The 12628-nt window shown below is 42.9% G+C and overlaps 1 protein-coding gene across 1 annotated transcript in view; it reads left to right on the forward strand.

Annotated features, from left to right (window-relative positions):
* Positions 1-12628, forward strand: part of DNAH9 (dynein axonemal heavy chain 9) — a gene marked incomplete at its 5' end in the record, with an annotated part of 292809 nt that overhangs the window by 36374 nt on the left and 243807 nt on the right. The window contains 3 exons of the mRNA XM_084863896.1: positions 2021-2276; positions 3332-3573; positions 8678-8813. Coding sequence (XP_084720022.1) covers positions 2021-2276; positions 3332-3573; positions 8678-8813 — 634 coding nt within the window. The remainder of the gene's footprint in view (positions 1-2020; positions 2277-3331; positions 3574-8677; positions 8814-12628) is intronic.

The raw sequence follows: 12628 nt of genomic DNA on the forward strand, positions 1-12628 counted from the left end.
TCACCACTTGAGTCTGGATGGCACGCTCTCCAGGTGTGCAATGTAGAGAGAGGCGAAACTGAGCATATTGCTGACTTTTGAGAAAGCTGAAGGTTAAATAGAATGTCAATGCTGACTGAGCTAGAAGTCAACAAAAGAAGCTGGAGGACCCATTTTTTTTTTCACATTTGAATAATTTTATCAACATCATATGTAGCAATGTTGGATATTAAATGCCCAAAGAGATGGCTTCCTGGATTACCATGGGCCGGAGTCTAGAGGTTGTGGTAATTATGTCCTTAATATAAAAAGGTATTGAGGCTGGATCATTCCTCCTCTCTAGACTCCGAGAACAAGGGCTCTTATCTGCCCCAGTGTGCAACACATAGTAGGTGCTTTTTGGTGTTGTAGGCGATAGAAGGGAAAGGAAGTGCAAGAAAAAAGTAAGAGAAGAAAAGGAGAAGGTAAATCCCTAAATTATAGTGCGAGTCAAGGGGAACAACTACAAACACAGGTCAGAGAACAGCTAACATATCCTGATCCCCACTTTCCAGCTGCATGGCAGCAGCTGAGCTGTTAGGCATGAACAGTCATGTGCATATCAGTCCAGAGGGACAGGATCAGAGGTTGGCCCCATTGGGGCCAGGCTAAGAATTGTATGGGGGAAATTGTATTTATGTATGTATGTAGAAAATGTATTTAAAATATTTAAATGCCCGATTCTTGGACATTTCAATTATTTTCTAGCTGTGTCAATATGTATTTTGCAGTGATGCATTTTTTTTTTACTTTATATCTTTGAAAATGGCATGCATTTGTAGTTTTAAAAACTACATTTTTTCTTGCCTTCTTAGTTGAAAATATAATAATAGTGAATCTTACCATCATTGACAGTGGGATAAAATATGGTCTGAATAATGCTACAATAAGTATCTGCAGTTATTATTGTATCTATCCTGGATTTTTCTTTGGAATAAAATGCCTAGAAGTAAAATTGCTGGGCTCAAAAGTGCTTATATTATGAGACTTTTCATGTATATTGTCAATTTGTTCTTCAGTCATTCTCTTGCCAGCAAAATATCCATTTCTTCTACCACTTTCAGCTTGATGAACTATAAAAAATACAGTATCTACATGTTGCTTTAACTTTGTTAACGTGTTCATTGGCTGTCTGCATTCCTTCTATAGATTGATTGTCCATGTCCTTTGCCCACTTTTGAGTGGAAGTGCCTTCTTTATCTATGAATTTGTTAGACTATTTTGGAAATGTTTGTCAAAAATCTACTGCAAATATTTTTACCAGGTTAAGTATGACATTTTATTATGTATATGATATTTCATGCATATAAATTTTATCTTTTGTGGTTGTGTGTTTGAAATGCCCTTCTCTACTTCAATATATATAATGTGGTTACATATAGTCTCTTGAAATAGCCCTTGATGGGCTGGCTTGTCTTTGTGTCTTCATATACGAGGAGGTCAGCAGATGGAAGTCACCAGCCTCTGACCTTCTATGGGGCACTGAGCTTAGTAGCGACTACAGAAGTATTTTATGGGGGAACAGCGGGTGCCCTGTCAGTGTCTATGACCATGTGTCTGACCTGCTTTGGAGAGAATACCAGAAGTCTAAATCCGAGGCTTCTCGCACACGGGTGATCGTCCCCCCCCCCCCCCCCCCCCATACCAGCACAGCCATGGGCACTGGCTCAGTCAGCATGGGCCTGTCATTCCATCAGCCGCCTGCTCCAACGCATCATGGCCGCAGAGCCTCTCCTGCTATCACTGATGTCTCCTCTCTCAGGTTTTCCTCTCACTCTCGGTAGTGATTCACAGATTCAGATAACCTGCTGCTTTCTGAGTCCTCTTCCTTTTGCCCAGTACTCACTTCCCTTCTCTGAACCCACATTTAGGGGATGGGCAGGAGCAGAGGCTGAGAGGGACCGGAAGTCCTCTGGTCTCCTGGGTTTTCCCGTCTCTGCCCCATATTGCTGCTCTTCACTGCCACTGAACTGCAGCCATCAGTGTGGATTCTCTCCCCCAGCTGGTGTCTGTGCTGAAGGAGATGAGCTACCTTCAGCCCCAGCAGCTGAAGCACATCCCGGAGACCGCAGCGGCCATGTTCTCCTCCAGGGAGTTCTATCGGCAGCTTGTGGCGAACCTGGAGCTGACGGCAAACTGGTACAACAAGGTTATGAAAACACTGCTGGGGGTGGAGTTTCCATTAGTGGCGGGAGAGCTGCAGGATATCGATCTCCACCTGCGAGCTGCGGAGGAGGCTCTGAACTGGAAGAGCGAAGGTAACGCCCCTTCCAGAATCTGGGGCAAAGGCGAGAGCCCAGACCCCAATAAAAGTTGTGGACACTCTAACAATTACCTGGTCATGTGGGTTGTGTTTGAACACAAGTCTGTCTTCTCAGACACATGTCCAAGGTAGCGAAGGCGAGGAGGGTTGCATTCTTCTTCCTTCTCTTTGGATGTGACTAGTATAGTTAGCAAAATGTGCTGCCACACACGGGGGCAGGCTCAGAGACGGAATGAGATTTCCCACAGTCTCCAGCACATATGGGGCACTTCATGAATGAAGGTTCTTCCTGTGTTATCATTGTTACTCAGTTTTCTTAACTGGGCTGTAAGTATCTTACAAGAGAATTATGCACTGACTTCTCTTATACCCACTAGTTCAATTCAATAAACTTTCGTTGATGGATTAACATATGTGGGGTACTCGGGGGCGGGGGGGGGGCGGGAAGGCCTGTGGAGAGAATGTAAGATATGAGGTATGTGGGAATAGCCCTACCCAAAAAGAGCTCACACTTAGTGAGGATAACAGACATATGTATAACATAAATTAAAACAAGACCAGCTATGGTAAAAAGCCATCAGAGAGTTAAAAATGAAGTGTGGCAAACCACAGAGAGGGAAGATTGATTTGCATTAAGGTCCTGAAAAGAGTAAAAGTTTTAAAGGAAGGTCAAGTCAACTCCTGGAAGTCTTGGAAGGCCATATTACACAAGTCAGAGCTTTATTCCATACACAAGAGGGAATGACATTTTCAACATTTAATACAGGGGAAGTGCTTCAAAAATAAGATTCATTAGCCTATGCAAAGTCACCAAGGTGTGCCCCAGCAGATGCACCAGCTTTTATTTATTTTCCTCTGCAATCAGGGTTTTGGTAAGAGTTGGCTCTTAAATACAAGTAGGGAGAAAAAGGATGCTTGCAAAGAAGTCACCTGTACAGAAAAGTCTTTTAAAAACCCATGCGTATTGGATCCCTGTCTTTCACAGCAGCTAGAACTTTAGCTATGCCACTGTCAGCTACTTCAGTTAATTCTGTTTCTTTTGGGGAACAGGCATTTGGGATTATGTCATTCAAATCACCAGTAGCATCCGTGACCTTGAGAAAAGGATTCAGAAAACCAAAGACAACGTGGAAGAGATTCAGAGCATCATGAAAATGTGGGTGTCTCCAATATTTAAGAGAAAAGATGGGAAAAGGGAGTGCCTGCTTTCCTTGGAGGATCAGCACGATCAGATGGAAAAATATTACACTTGCATCAGAGACTCCGGCCTGAAGATTCACTCTCTTGTTCAGGTAAAAACCAGCCCCTCAGACACAGCCATGAGTACAGGGGAAGCATCACGAGGTGTGTTTGGTGCAGGAACAGATTTGGAAATTAGAACAATAGTTGTGTGCCTTCCGCAGTCAGGGACAGACATTTATATTGACAGCAAAGGAACTAAAGCTAATAGGTAGCGGGAGTGAAAAGTCACATTGCAGCATCCATTGTCAAAGTTAGTGCCATCTTCGTGGTGGCATCACTTAGTCATCTCGTGACTTTAAGTGCCACAACCAAACCCCAAGGAGAGAAGGAGAAGTCAAGGACAGAATCCTCCATTACCTAGTGCACGAACTATCCTAGTGTGGAACTCCAGCATCATCCTTGGAACCCAGCTCGGTAGAGCCTGAGGAGATGGTAACCCTCCCTGCATTTGATGAAAGAAGGAAAAATGCAGGTGCACTTAAAGCAGGAAGGCTCTGCCTGCGTTGGGATGGATAGGGCAGCCTCATGGCCCATCCTCAGAGACTGAAGCGTGGAATGAGCTGTCAGGGGCCACCAGCTGCCACCTACTTCAGTGGCATGGGGCAGTCCGACAGGCTGACCTCATGCACATGGTCAGTGATGTCTTACAGCTGCTGGTTGGGGGGTTACCCACGGTTTGAAGTACGATGAAATGCGCTGTTGACTTTGTTAATTTTCTTGACTTTGTTTTCTAGTGCATTCATTTCTGTTCTTTATGATTGCTTTCTGGTTAATTTGGAGTAAATTAGCTCATCTTCTTTTCTAGCCTCTCAGGGTAAAAACTCAGGGTATTATTTTGAGGCTTTCTTTCTTTCTAATACCAGTATTTAATGACATAAATTTCCCTCAAGCAGCGCTTTACTTGCATTCCACAAGTTTAATCTGCCTCATTTTCATTGTCATTCAGTTTTAAATTTTTTCTCTCGTGATTTCTTTAATCTGTTGGTCATTTAGAAGTGTGTTGTTTCATTTCCACATGTTTGGGCCTGCTCTGGATATCTTAATGAAATTGATACCTAATCTAATTCCATTGTGGCCCATAGAGAATACTCTAGAAGATTTCAGTCAGTTGGAATTCACTGAGACTTGTTCCATAACCTAGAATATTGTTTATCTTATTAAATGTCCTTTGTGCACTTGACTATATGTTTATTCTCCCATTTTTGCAAATAGCATTTCATAAATTTCAATTAGTTCAAACTGGTTGGTAGTATTGTTCATATCTTTTATATGCTTTTTGATTTTTTTTTTGTCTATTTGTTCTACCAATTACTAAAGATAGAATGTTAAATCTCCACCTGCGATTTTGGATTTGTCTATTTTACCCTTTTAGTTCTGTCAGATTTTCATTAAGTATTTGAAGTTCTGTTAGTAGTTACAAATACATTTATAATTATTATAACTTCATGATGTTATATTTTATATAATAATGGCTTGGTGGTAATTAATTTCTTTAACTTTTTGTTGTCCAGAACCTCTTTATCTGATCATCAATTCTAAATGATAACTTTGCTGGTTAGAGTAATCTTGCTTGTAGGTCTTCGCTTTTCATTACTTTGAATATTTACTACCACTCCCTTTTGACCTGCAAAGTTTGTGCTGAGAAAGCAGGTGTCTCCTGGTTGCTCCCTTGTAGGTAACTGCTTGTCTCTTGCTGCTTATAAGATTCTCTCTTTGTCTTTAACCCTTGCCATTTTAAGTATGCTGTGCCTTGGTGTGAGCTTCTTTGGATTCATCTTGTTTGGAACTCTCTGCTGCCTGGACTTGTATGTCTGTTTCCTTCACCAAGTTAGGTAAGTTTTCTGTCATTAATTTTTCAAATAAGTTTTCAATTTCTTGCTCTCTCTTCTGTTTCCAGCACCCACATGATGCAAATACCGGTACCCTTGAAGTTGACCCAGAGGCTCCTTACACTATCCTCATTTTAATTTTTTTCTTTTTGCTTTTCTGATTGGGTGTTTTTTGCTTGCTTATATTCCAAGTCACTAATTTGATTCTCAGCTTCATCTATTCTACTGTTGATTCCCTGTAAATTTTTCTTTATTTCAGTTAGTGTAGCCTTCACTTCTAACTGGTTCTTTTTTATGCTGTTGAGGTCCTCACTAAGTTCCTTGAGCATCCTTGTAACCAGTGTTTTGAATTCTGTATTAAGTAGATTACTTATTTCCATTTTGTTCAGTTCTTTTTCTGGAGTTTTGTTCTGCTGATTTATTAGGGATGTTTCATTTAGCACATGTTTCTTTGTCTACACATTTTGGACGCCTCATTGTGCTTATGTCTATGTATTAGGTAGAGCTGCTTTATCTGCCAGGCATGGTAGCGTGCCCTAATGTAGTAGGTGTCCTATGGGGTCTACTGGCACAGACTCCCTAATCATCGCAGCTAGGCACTCAAGGTGCGCACCCATGTGGGTTTTATTCCCTCCTGTTATAGTTGAGACTTGATTGTTGTTTTCATGTCAATGGGAGGGAATTACCTCCTAGCTGATCAGGTACAAGGACTGTCTGTGACCACTGACCACCAACCTCCAACCACCTTAGAGGATTAGTCATGTAAGGATCTACTGCACAGAGCAAGACTTACGTCAGCAGGGATCTGGTGCCCACTAATCTGCCCTTGAGTGCGTTGTTTATGGAAGTCATTGGATTGTAGTGCTTCAACATAGTTTGAAGCTGTCTACTGGGTGTGCTGGCTCTGGGGCCTCCTGGGAGATGTAGACCAAGATCAGCCACCACCTGTCTTCTGTCCAGAGCCACCAGACATAAATTACAAATTTATGCCAATGGTACCCACCTGTGCCTAGATAGGCTTTCTTTTTTAAAAAGTTTTTTAAAAATATATATTTTTTATTTTTTACAGAGAGGAAGGGAAAGGGATAGAAAGTTAGAAACATCAATCACCTGCCTCCTGCACTTGCCCTACTGGGAATGTGCCTGCAACCAAGGTACATGCCCTTGAAGGGAATTGAACCTGGGATCCTTCAGTCCGCAGGCCGACGCCCTATCCACTGAGCCAAACCAGTCAGAGTTAGATAGGCTTTCTTTATATTCAATTTGCTTAGAGGGTGTGAGCTTTCTCAAGTGTTTTTTTGTTTGTTTGTTTGTTTGTTTTTTTACCAAATTTGAGAAGTTTATAATCAAATTATGACATTGCCTGCTAATCAAAACTCTATTTTATTTTTATTTTCTGTCTTTTTCTTTGATGCAACAGATGTTTATTTTTCTTTCACATAAAATAAGGATTGGTATGAAAGCTGTTCTCTGACTTTTCTCTTAGTGAATTTCATTGTTGGTTAAATGTCACACTTCCCTGCTTGTTTGCATGTCTAACAATTTGTTATTATGTTCTAGTCATGTTGGGTGCCACTTTAGAATCTGGGTGTTATTTTCCTTCCAGGGTTTGAGCTTTTCTTTTGGCAGGCAGTTAACTTGGTGGGTCAGCTTGATCCTGTTGAAGCTCAGTTTTAAGCTTTGTTAGGGAGGCTCTAAAGAAGCCTTTCTCTAGAGCTGAGCAGCTCAAATCATAAAGCATCACAGTTCTGGGGTCTCCAGTGAGTTCCTGGTTACATGCAAGGTCTTTTCATTCTTTCTGATAGAATATGAACATCTTCCAGCACTGTCTGACCTACAAGATTTCCATTTAGCGTAGAATCCCCAGTAGCTGTTCTCTGCCGGGCCTTGCAGAGGCTTGCCCTAAATATGTACAGCTTCATAGGCAAAGACTCAAGAGGCCTCAGCAATGTCAGCAGCCCTAAGCCCCAGTCTCTTTGTTTTCTGCCCAGCAGGAAGGATGCCGTAATTGAGATCATTTTCCCATGTCACGGTTTGGAAAGTGCCTCTAGGTGGAAAGCCAGCTGTTTTAAAGCTCACCTTGAGCACTTCCATTTTCTCAAGGATTACAACCCTGTGCTGTCCATTATCCAGTTGTCCAAAACAATTTTTTTTTTGTATGTCCAGTGAGAAAGCTGTTTGTAACAGAAGGGCAGGTCTGACCTCATTCCTCTGTCTTGGCTAAGATCAGAAGCTCGAGCTATTTCTTTTTAGTTCACAGATAATTCCAACATGTTTGCTCCTTAGATCCTAATAGGTTTGAGGTAGAGAGGTTAAAAGTACAGAGAGCTATATTGATAGCGTGGTATCAGGAAGGAGGTAGAACAACTATACAAAGCAGTCATAAAAACGGAAAGTTTTAAAATATAGAAGCAAACATACTCATCGTAATAACACGTGAGAGCAATACTGTATAGTCACCATGCTATGATTTGTGTGATGATGACCTTTGTCGTTAGGAAAATCTTCAATGTGCTTAGGAAATAAACATGTAGGCGAGTCACCTTAGAAATGTTAGGATTTTATTAGTCAAAGACAGGATCATGAGACTTTTTTTCTTAAATTTAGAAAAATGTACTACACGTGAATGTTTGCAAAGTGGTGTGGGTAAGCTAGCAAATTTACTTCTGCAAAGTAGTTACAGCATTTATTGAAGATATTAGAGAATGGGAAAGTTGCTATAAAAAGGCTTAATAATGAAAATGATGAAGAGAGCATGCCATACCTGCAGGAGAGAAAAAGAGAAAAAGAGAAAGAGGGGGGGGGGGGGAGAGAACAAATGTGTATTCATTTATATGTAAATATTTTCTAAATCACTCAATATACCGAAGATTTTTTGTTAATATTAAATGCCAACAGCAAACACTCCAGCTCATTTCTGAGGATTATCTAGGAAACGCTTTATTTGTCTGGCCCCGAAATTTGTTATAAGCCTTGAATCATAATACCTTCTGCCCTGAGTACTCCTTCCTTGAGGGGCCCTCCCTTCTGCTTTGACGCAGCTCTCTCCACAGGAAGTACATCAGTGAAGCACTCAGGGCAGCAGCCATCAGCACACCTGCTGAGGAGGGGCAGGGTGCAGTCCTCTCCCGAGCCAGGATGAGACATATTCCCCTAAGCTCCCTGCAGTCAATGGCGGTTCCCATCAGATAGAATGAATTTGATACGAGTATAATAGCAATTCTTCCCAAGAATGCTTTTTCCTCCATGTGTTACTTATCTCCTTAGTGGTTATGAGAACTTCCATCTTATTAAACATGGTTTACATCATTTCTTTATCTTTTAGGAAAACTTGGATCTTTTCTCAGCAGACCCAAGCTCCGATATCTGGAAGACTTATGTTGACTACCTTGATGATATGTTGCTGGATGGATTCTTTCTTGCCATTGAGTGCTCCCTCAAGTACCTCCTGGAAAACACTGGTATTTCCTGGCTTAGGGATGTGGGTTGTTATTGGGATGATAATAGGAATAGCACCTGTGGAGTTACTGTGAAGTGCAATTGAGTGCTTTGTGACCTTTCCCAAAAAGACTGTGAACATTCTGCGAATCACACACAATAAAATAGCAAAGTATTGAGCTTCTAAATTGTTTAAAAAGAAAAGACCTTGCTCTTTCTAAAACTCAGATGATAAACCAGTGAAGTGCAAAAGGGAGGACATACAAGCTAATTCCATGGAAATCAAGGTTCAGCAAAGAGGAGTGACTAAGCTGGAGTGTCCGGAAGCACCCTTAGTAAAGGTTGTCCAACAGGACGCTACTCATGGCAATGAGAGGGGACATGCTGTGCCTTCAAGCATAGTATACTAGATCTATTGTTTTTTGAGAACTCAGGGAAGTTGTAGCATCTGGGTTGAGTGGAAGAAGATTTTCTCTGTGAAAAGGAATCAGACAAGAAGCTGGGGATGAGGCAGCTTTCAGAAGGAAAAGGAATATTAAGAAGGTAATGGGCATTCTTCTAAGCTGTTAAAAAAAACAAACAAACAGCTAAGGGCTTCAAATTTATGGCAGGTACACTGGGTTAAGGTACACAGAATCAAGTATGTATATTATAGTAAGAGCTAACTGTGGTCAGTAAGTGATGGGATGAAGAGGGCAGAACAGGTCAAGAATGAAGCTGAATTAAACCTTTTACATCTGGTAGATTCTGAAGAGCTTAGAAAGGGTCATATTGAAGAACTTGTCAAAATGGAAAGGTAGAGGTGAATATTTGAGTCAGAAGATGAAGGTGAGAGGAGACTTTAAGATGTCAAGTCCAACCCAAGGAATGAAATCAATGCAGAGGTTAACTAGGCAGGCCAAGATCAGTGTCTGGATACCCTACCAATGCAGAAGGCCACATGCAGACCCCTTGGCTGAGACAGAGAGGAGCAAGGCCTGTTGCTGGGTGTAGTTTAACGGGCACTTCCCCCCGCCCTCACCTGTGGTCTTTGTTGGTGGTGAGAATGAGGTCAAAGGTGTTTGCTTGCAGGGTGCAGGGGTGCCCCAAATCAGTGAAATGCTGTGACAGGAAATGGGTGGCAGATCACCTTCTAGAGCCTGGGGCAAGTAGCCAGTGAGGCATGGTGATAGACACTGAGACTGGAACTCTGGTTCCGAGGGAGGGACCAGGGCTGACCGTGCTCACCTCAGTGTACTGACCAAACCTCCTCTGGTCTCTCATCCTTCTTGAAGATTTGGGAAGTTGCCTCCACCACACTCCAGTGTAGTCGGTACTCGGGAGATGGCCCCTAAAAGTAGTGACTCACCTTTGACTACTTGCTCTCCTGCTGAACTGTCTGAGGCGTCAGTGAGAAGGAGAGAGTGGGGACAAGGGGATGGAGAGAGGAGATGGTAGTGTTCCCTAAGATTTCTCTATGGAAATGGGGGGAAAGTGTTACACATTTTCTTCATGATGGAACCTGGGAGGAGCTAGATTTAACAGCTACCTGAGCAGAGGAGCTACCGATACAATTTAAGAGGCTCTGGTGAAGGTGAGGGAGCTAAAGAGTGGCCTCTGAAGAAGAAAATCACTGACCTTTGCAATAAGCCCAGCTGGACAGCTTGGCTTCTCTGGGCCACTTCTACCTTCTATTGTTTGACAAGCAAATGCCATTCCCACGCCTTGGTCTGGCCTCCCAGTCACTTCCCAGAATCTAAACCCTGCCTTGGCTACATTCTGCCCACTCTATCCAGAAATGTTCTTCCCTGCTGGTCTCCCAAAGGGGTTTACTCATACCAAGGGTGTGGCATTGCCAAGGCCATCTGGTTTGTATGGCAATTATGTTGGCATTGCGTCTGTTAGAGGGATTTGGTTCTCAAACATATTCTTGAAAGTCTTTTAAAGCTTTAAACTACAAAGCTTTAAACTAAAACGTGTACACACTGTAACAGCCGGTAGCTCAATTTTGAAAAAGAAATGTGTTTTAATAAACTCTGCCCTTATTCAATGTGTACATATACATTTTTGGCGGAACACTCCATATATGCAACCTGGCCTACTAAATTATAGGTATATAATGCATGTAGGGATGCAGAATATGCCATGACTACATATGCAAAGCATAATCTCAAAGGCTTTAAAAAAACAAAACAAAAAAAATTGTTCTACGATATTAGCATAATTACTATGATATTGTAGTAATTCCCTTAAGTTAAATATGCATTTCATGAGATCCTTCCAAGTCCAATAATGCAAATTTATCATTCCTGAACTTTTGAGGGCAAGACCCTAGTTTCACATATCTTTGAGGACCCCCTGCCTTTTTAGTTAGGGAGAATGGCTAAGCTATGATAACAAAACTCCGTCCTAAGCACCAGCCCAAAGTGAGTGCCCCAGGCTGGTGGGCAAGTCCCATCCCTCCTGCGGTTCCACTGCCCACACATCAGCTGGCTCACCGCCACCCCCAGGCTCCAGGCGGTGGGAGGAGCAGAGGAGGCTCACCTGCTGTCCCGAAGGTCTGGCCCACAAGCAGACACCCACCACTGCTTCCCACATGCCACCGGTGACAAACCATGTTGCCACCCCTAGCTGTGAGCTGGGAAATGCCACATGCACAGTTCCACCTCCATTTCTGGGAGAGAAGGCGACAATACATTCCAATGCGATGTCTCTGCTGCCCACAGTACCCACCACATAACAGTCCCCTAAGTATTTCTACAGTCAAAAAGAGATAGGCATATGAGTGGTTATTGATCAAAGTTTAAGCATTTATCTTGTACTTGGAACATCTTACTCCATGTTATATTTTGGCTTACATTGAGCAAGGCAAGTTGTCTAGTAAGCGCTCAGGGATTTTTAAATTACTTACACTGTTTTAAAAAATGTATCACTGGAGGCCTACAGAATGAAAATAAGTTCTGTTTTTATAGACAGAAAGCCGAAAGGGCAGAAATGTAACAAGTCTGCTTTTCAGGCCTGTACAAGCATGGACAAGCATACCCTGCTCCCCAGTCTTAGGGGCTGACAGTGGTATTGCCTGGTTTGCATCAAGAAGAAATAAGACGCTTCCAAAAAGTGGCTTTGCAAAGTCAGCCTCTGCTCAGCCAGAGGCTCTTGCCTCCCTGGGGTGCCTGCGAATGTGGAAGGGGCCTGGCGTGCATTGTTCCGTCTCTGAGGACAAGGAGAGCAAATGTTCAGCGAAGCCCAGGCCAGCGGCACAGAACCCGCCTGTTCCAATGCCACTGGTCCCCCTGCTGGTGCACAGTTAGACTGTTACCCTTCCCTTCCTGTGTGTCAGCCACTTTTTTAAAAAAAATTTATTGATTAAGGTATCACATATTTATCCTCAACCCCCCCATTCCAATCCCCCACCGCTTCCTCTCATTACCCCCCCACCCCACCCTCCCCACCCCCGTTGTCCTTGACCACTGGTTAGGCTCATATGTGTGCACATAAGTCCTTTGGTTGATCTCTCCCTTTTATCCCCACCCTCCCTCTGAGGTCCAACAGTCTGACCCATGGCTCCTTATCTCTGGGTCTGTTCTTGTTCCTCAGTCTATGTTGTTCACCATTTCCCCTAGATGAGTGAGATCATGTCCTACTGGAAATATACTTATAAGAATAAAAAATGACAGCCATGCCGAAACTGGTTTGGCTCAGTAGTGGAGCGTCGGTCTGCAGACTGAAGGGTCCCAGGTTCGATTCCGATCAAGGGCATGTACCCGAGTTGCGGCCACATCCCCAGTGGGGGGTGTGCAAGAGGTGGCTGGTCGATGTTTCTCTCTCATTGACATTTCTGGCTCTCTATCTCTCTCCC

Source organism: Pipistrellus hanaki (assembly GCF_964339955.1).
Source record: "Pipistrellus hanaki genome assembly, chromosome: 16".
Classification (NCBI taxonomy): Eukaryota; Metazoa; Chordata; class Mammalia; order Chiroptera; family Vespertilionidae; genus Pipistrellus; species Pipistrellus hanaki.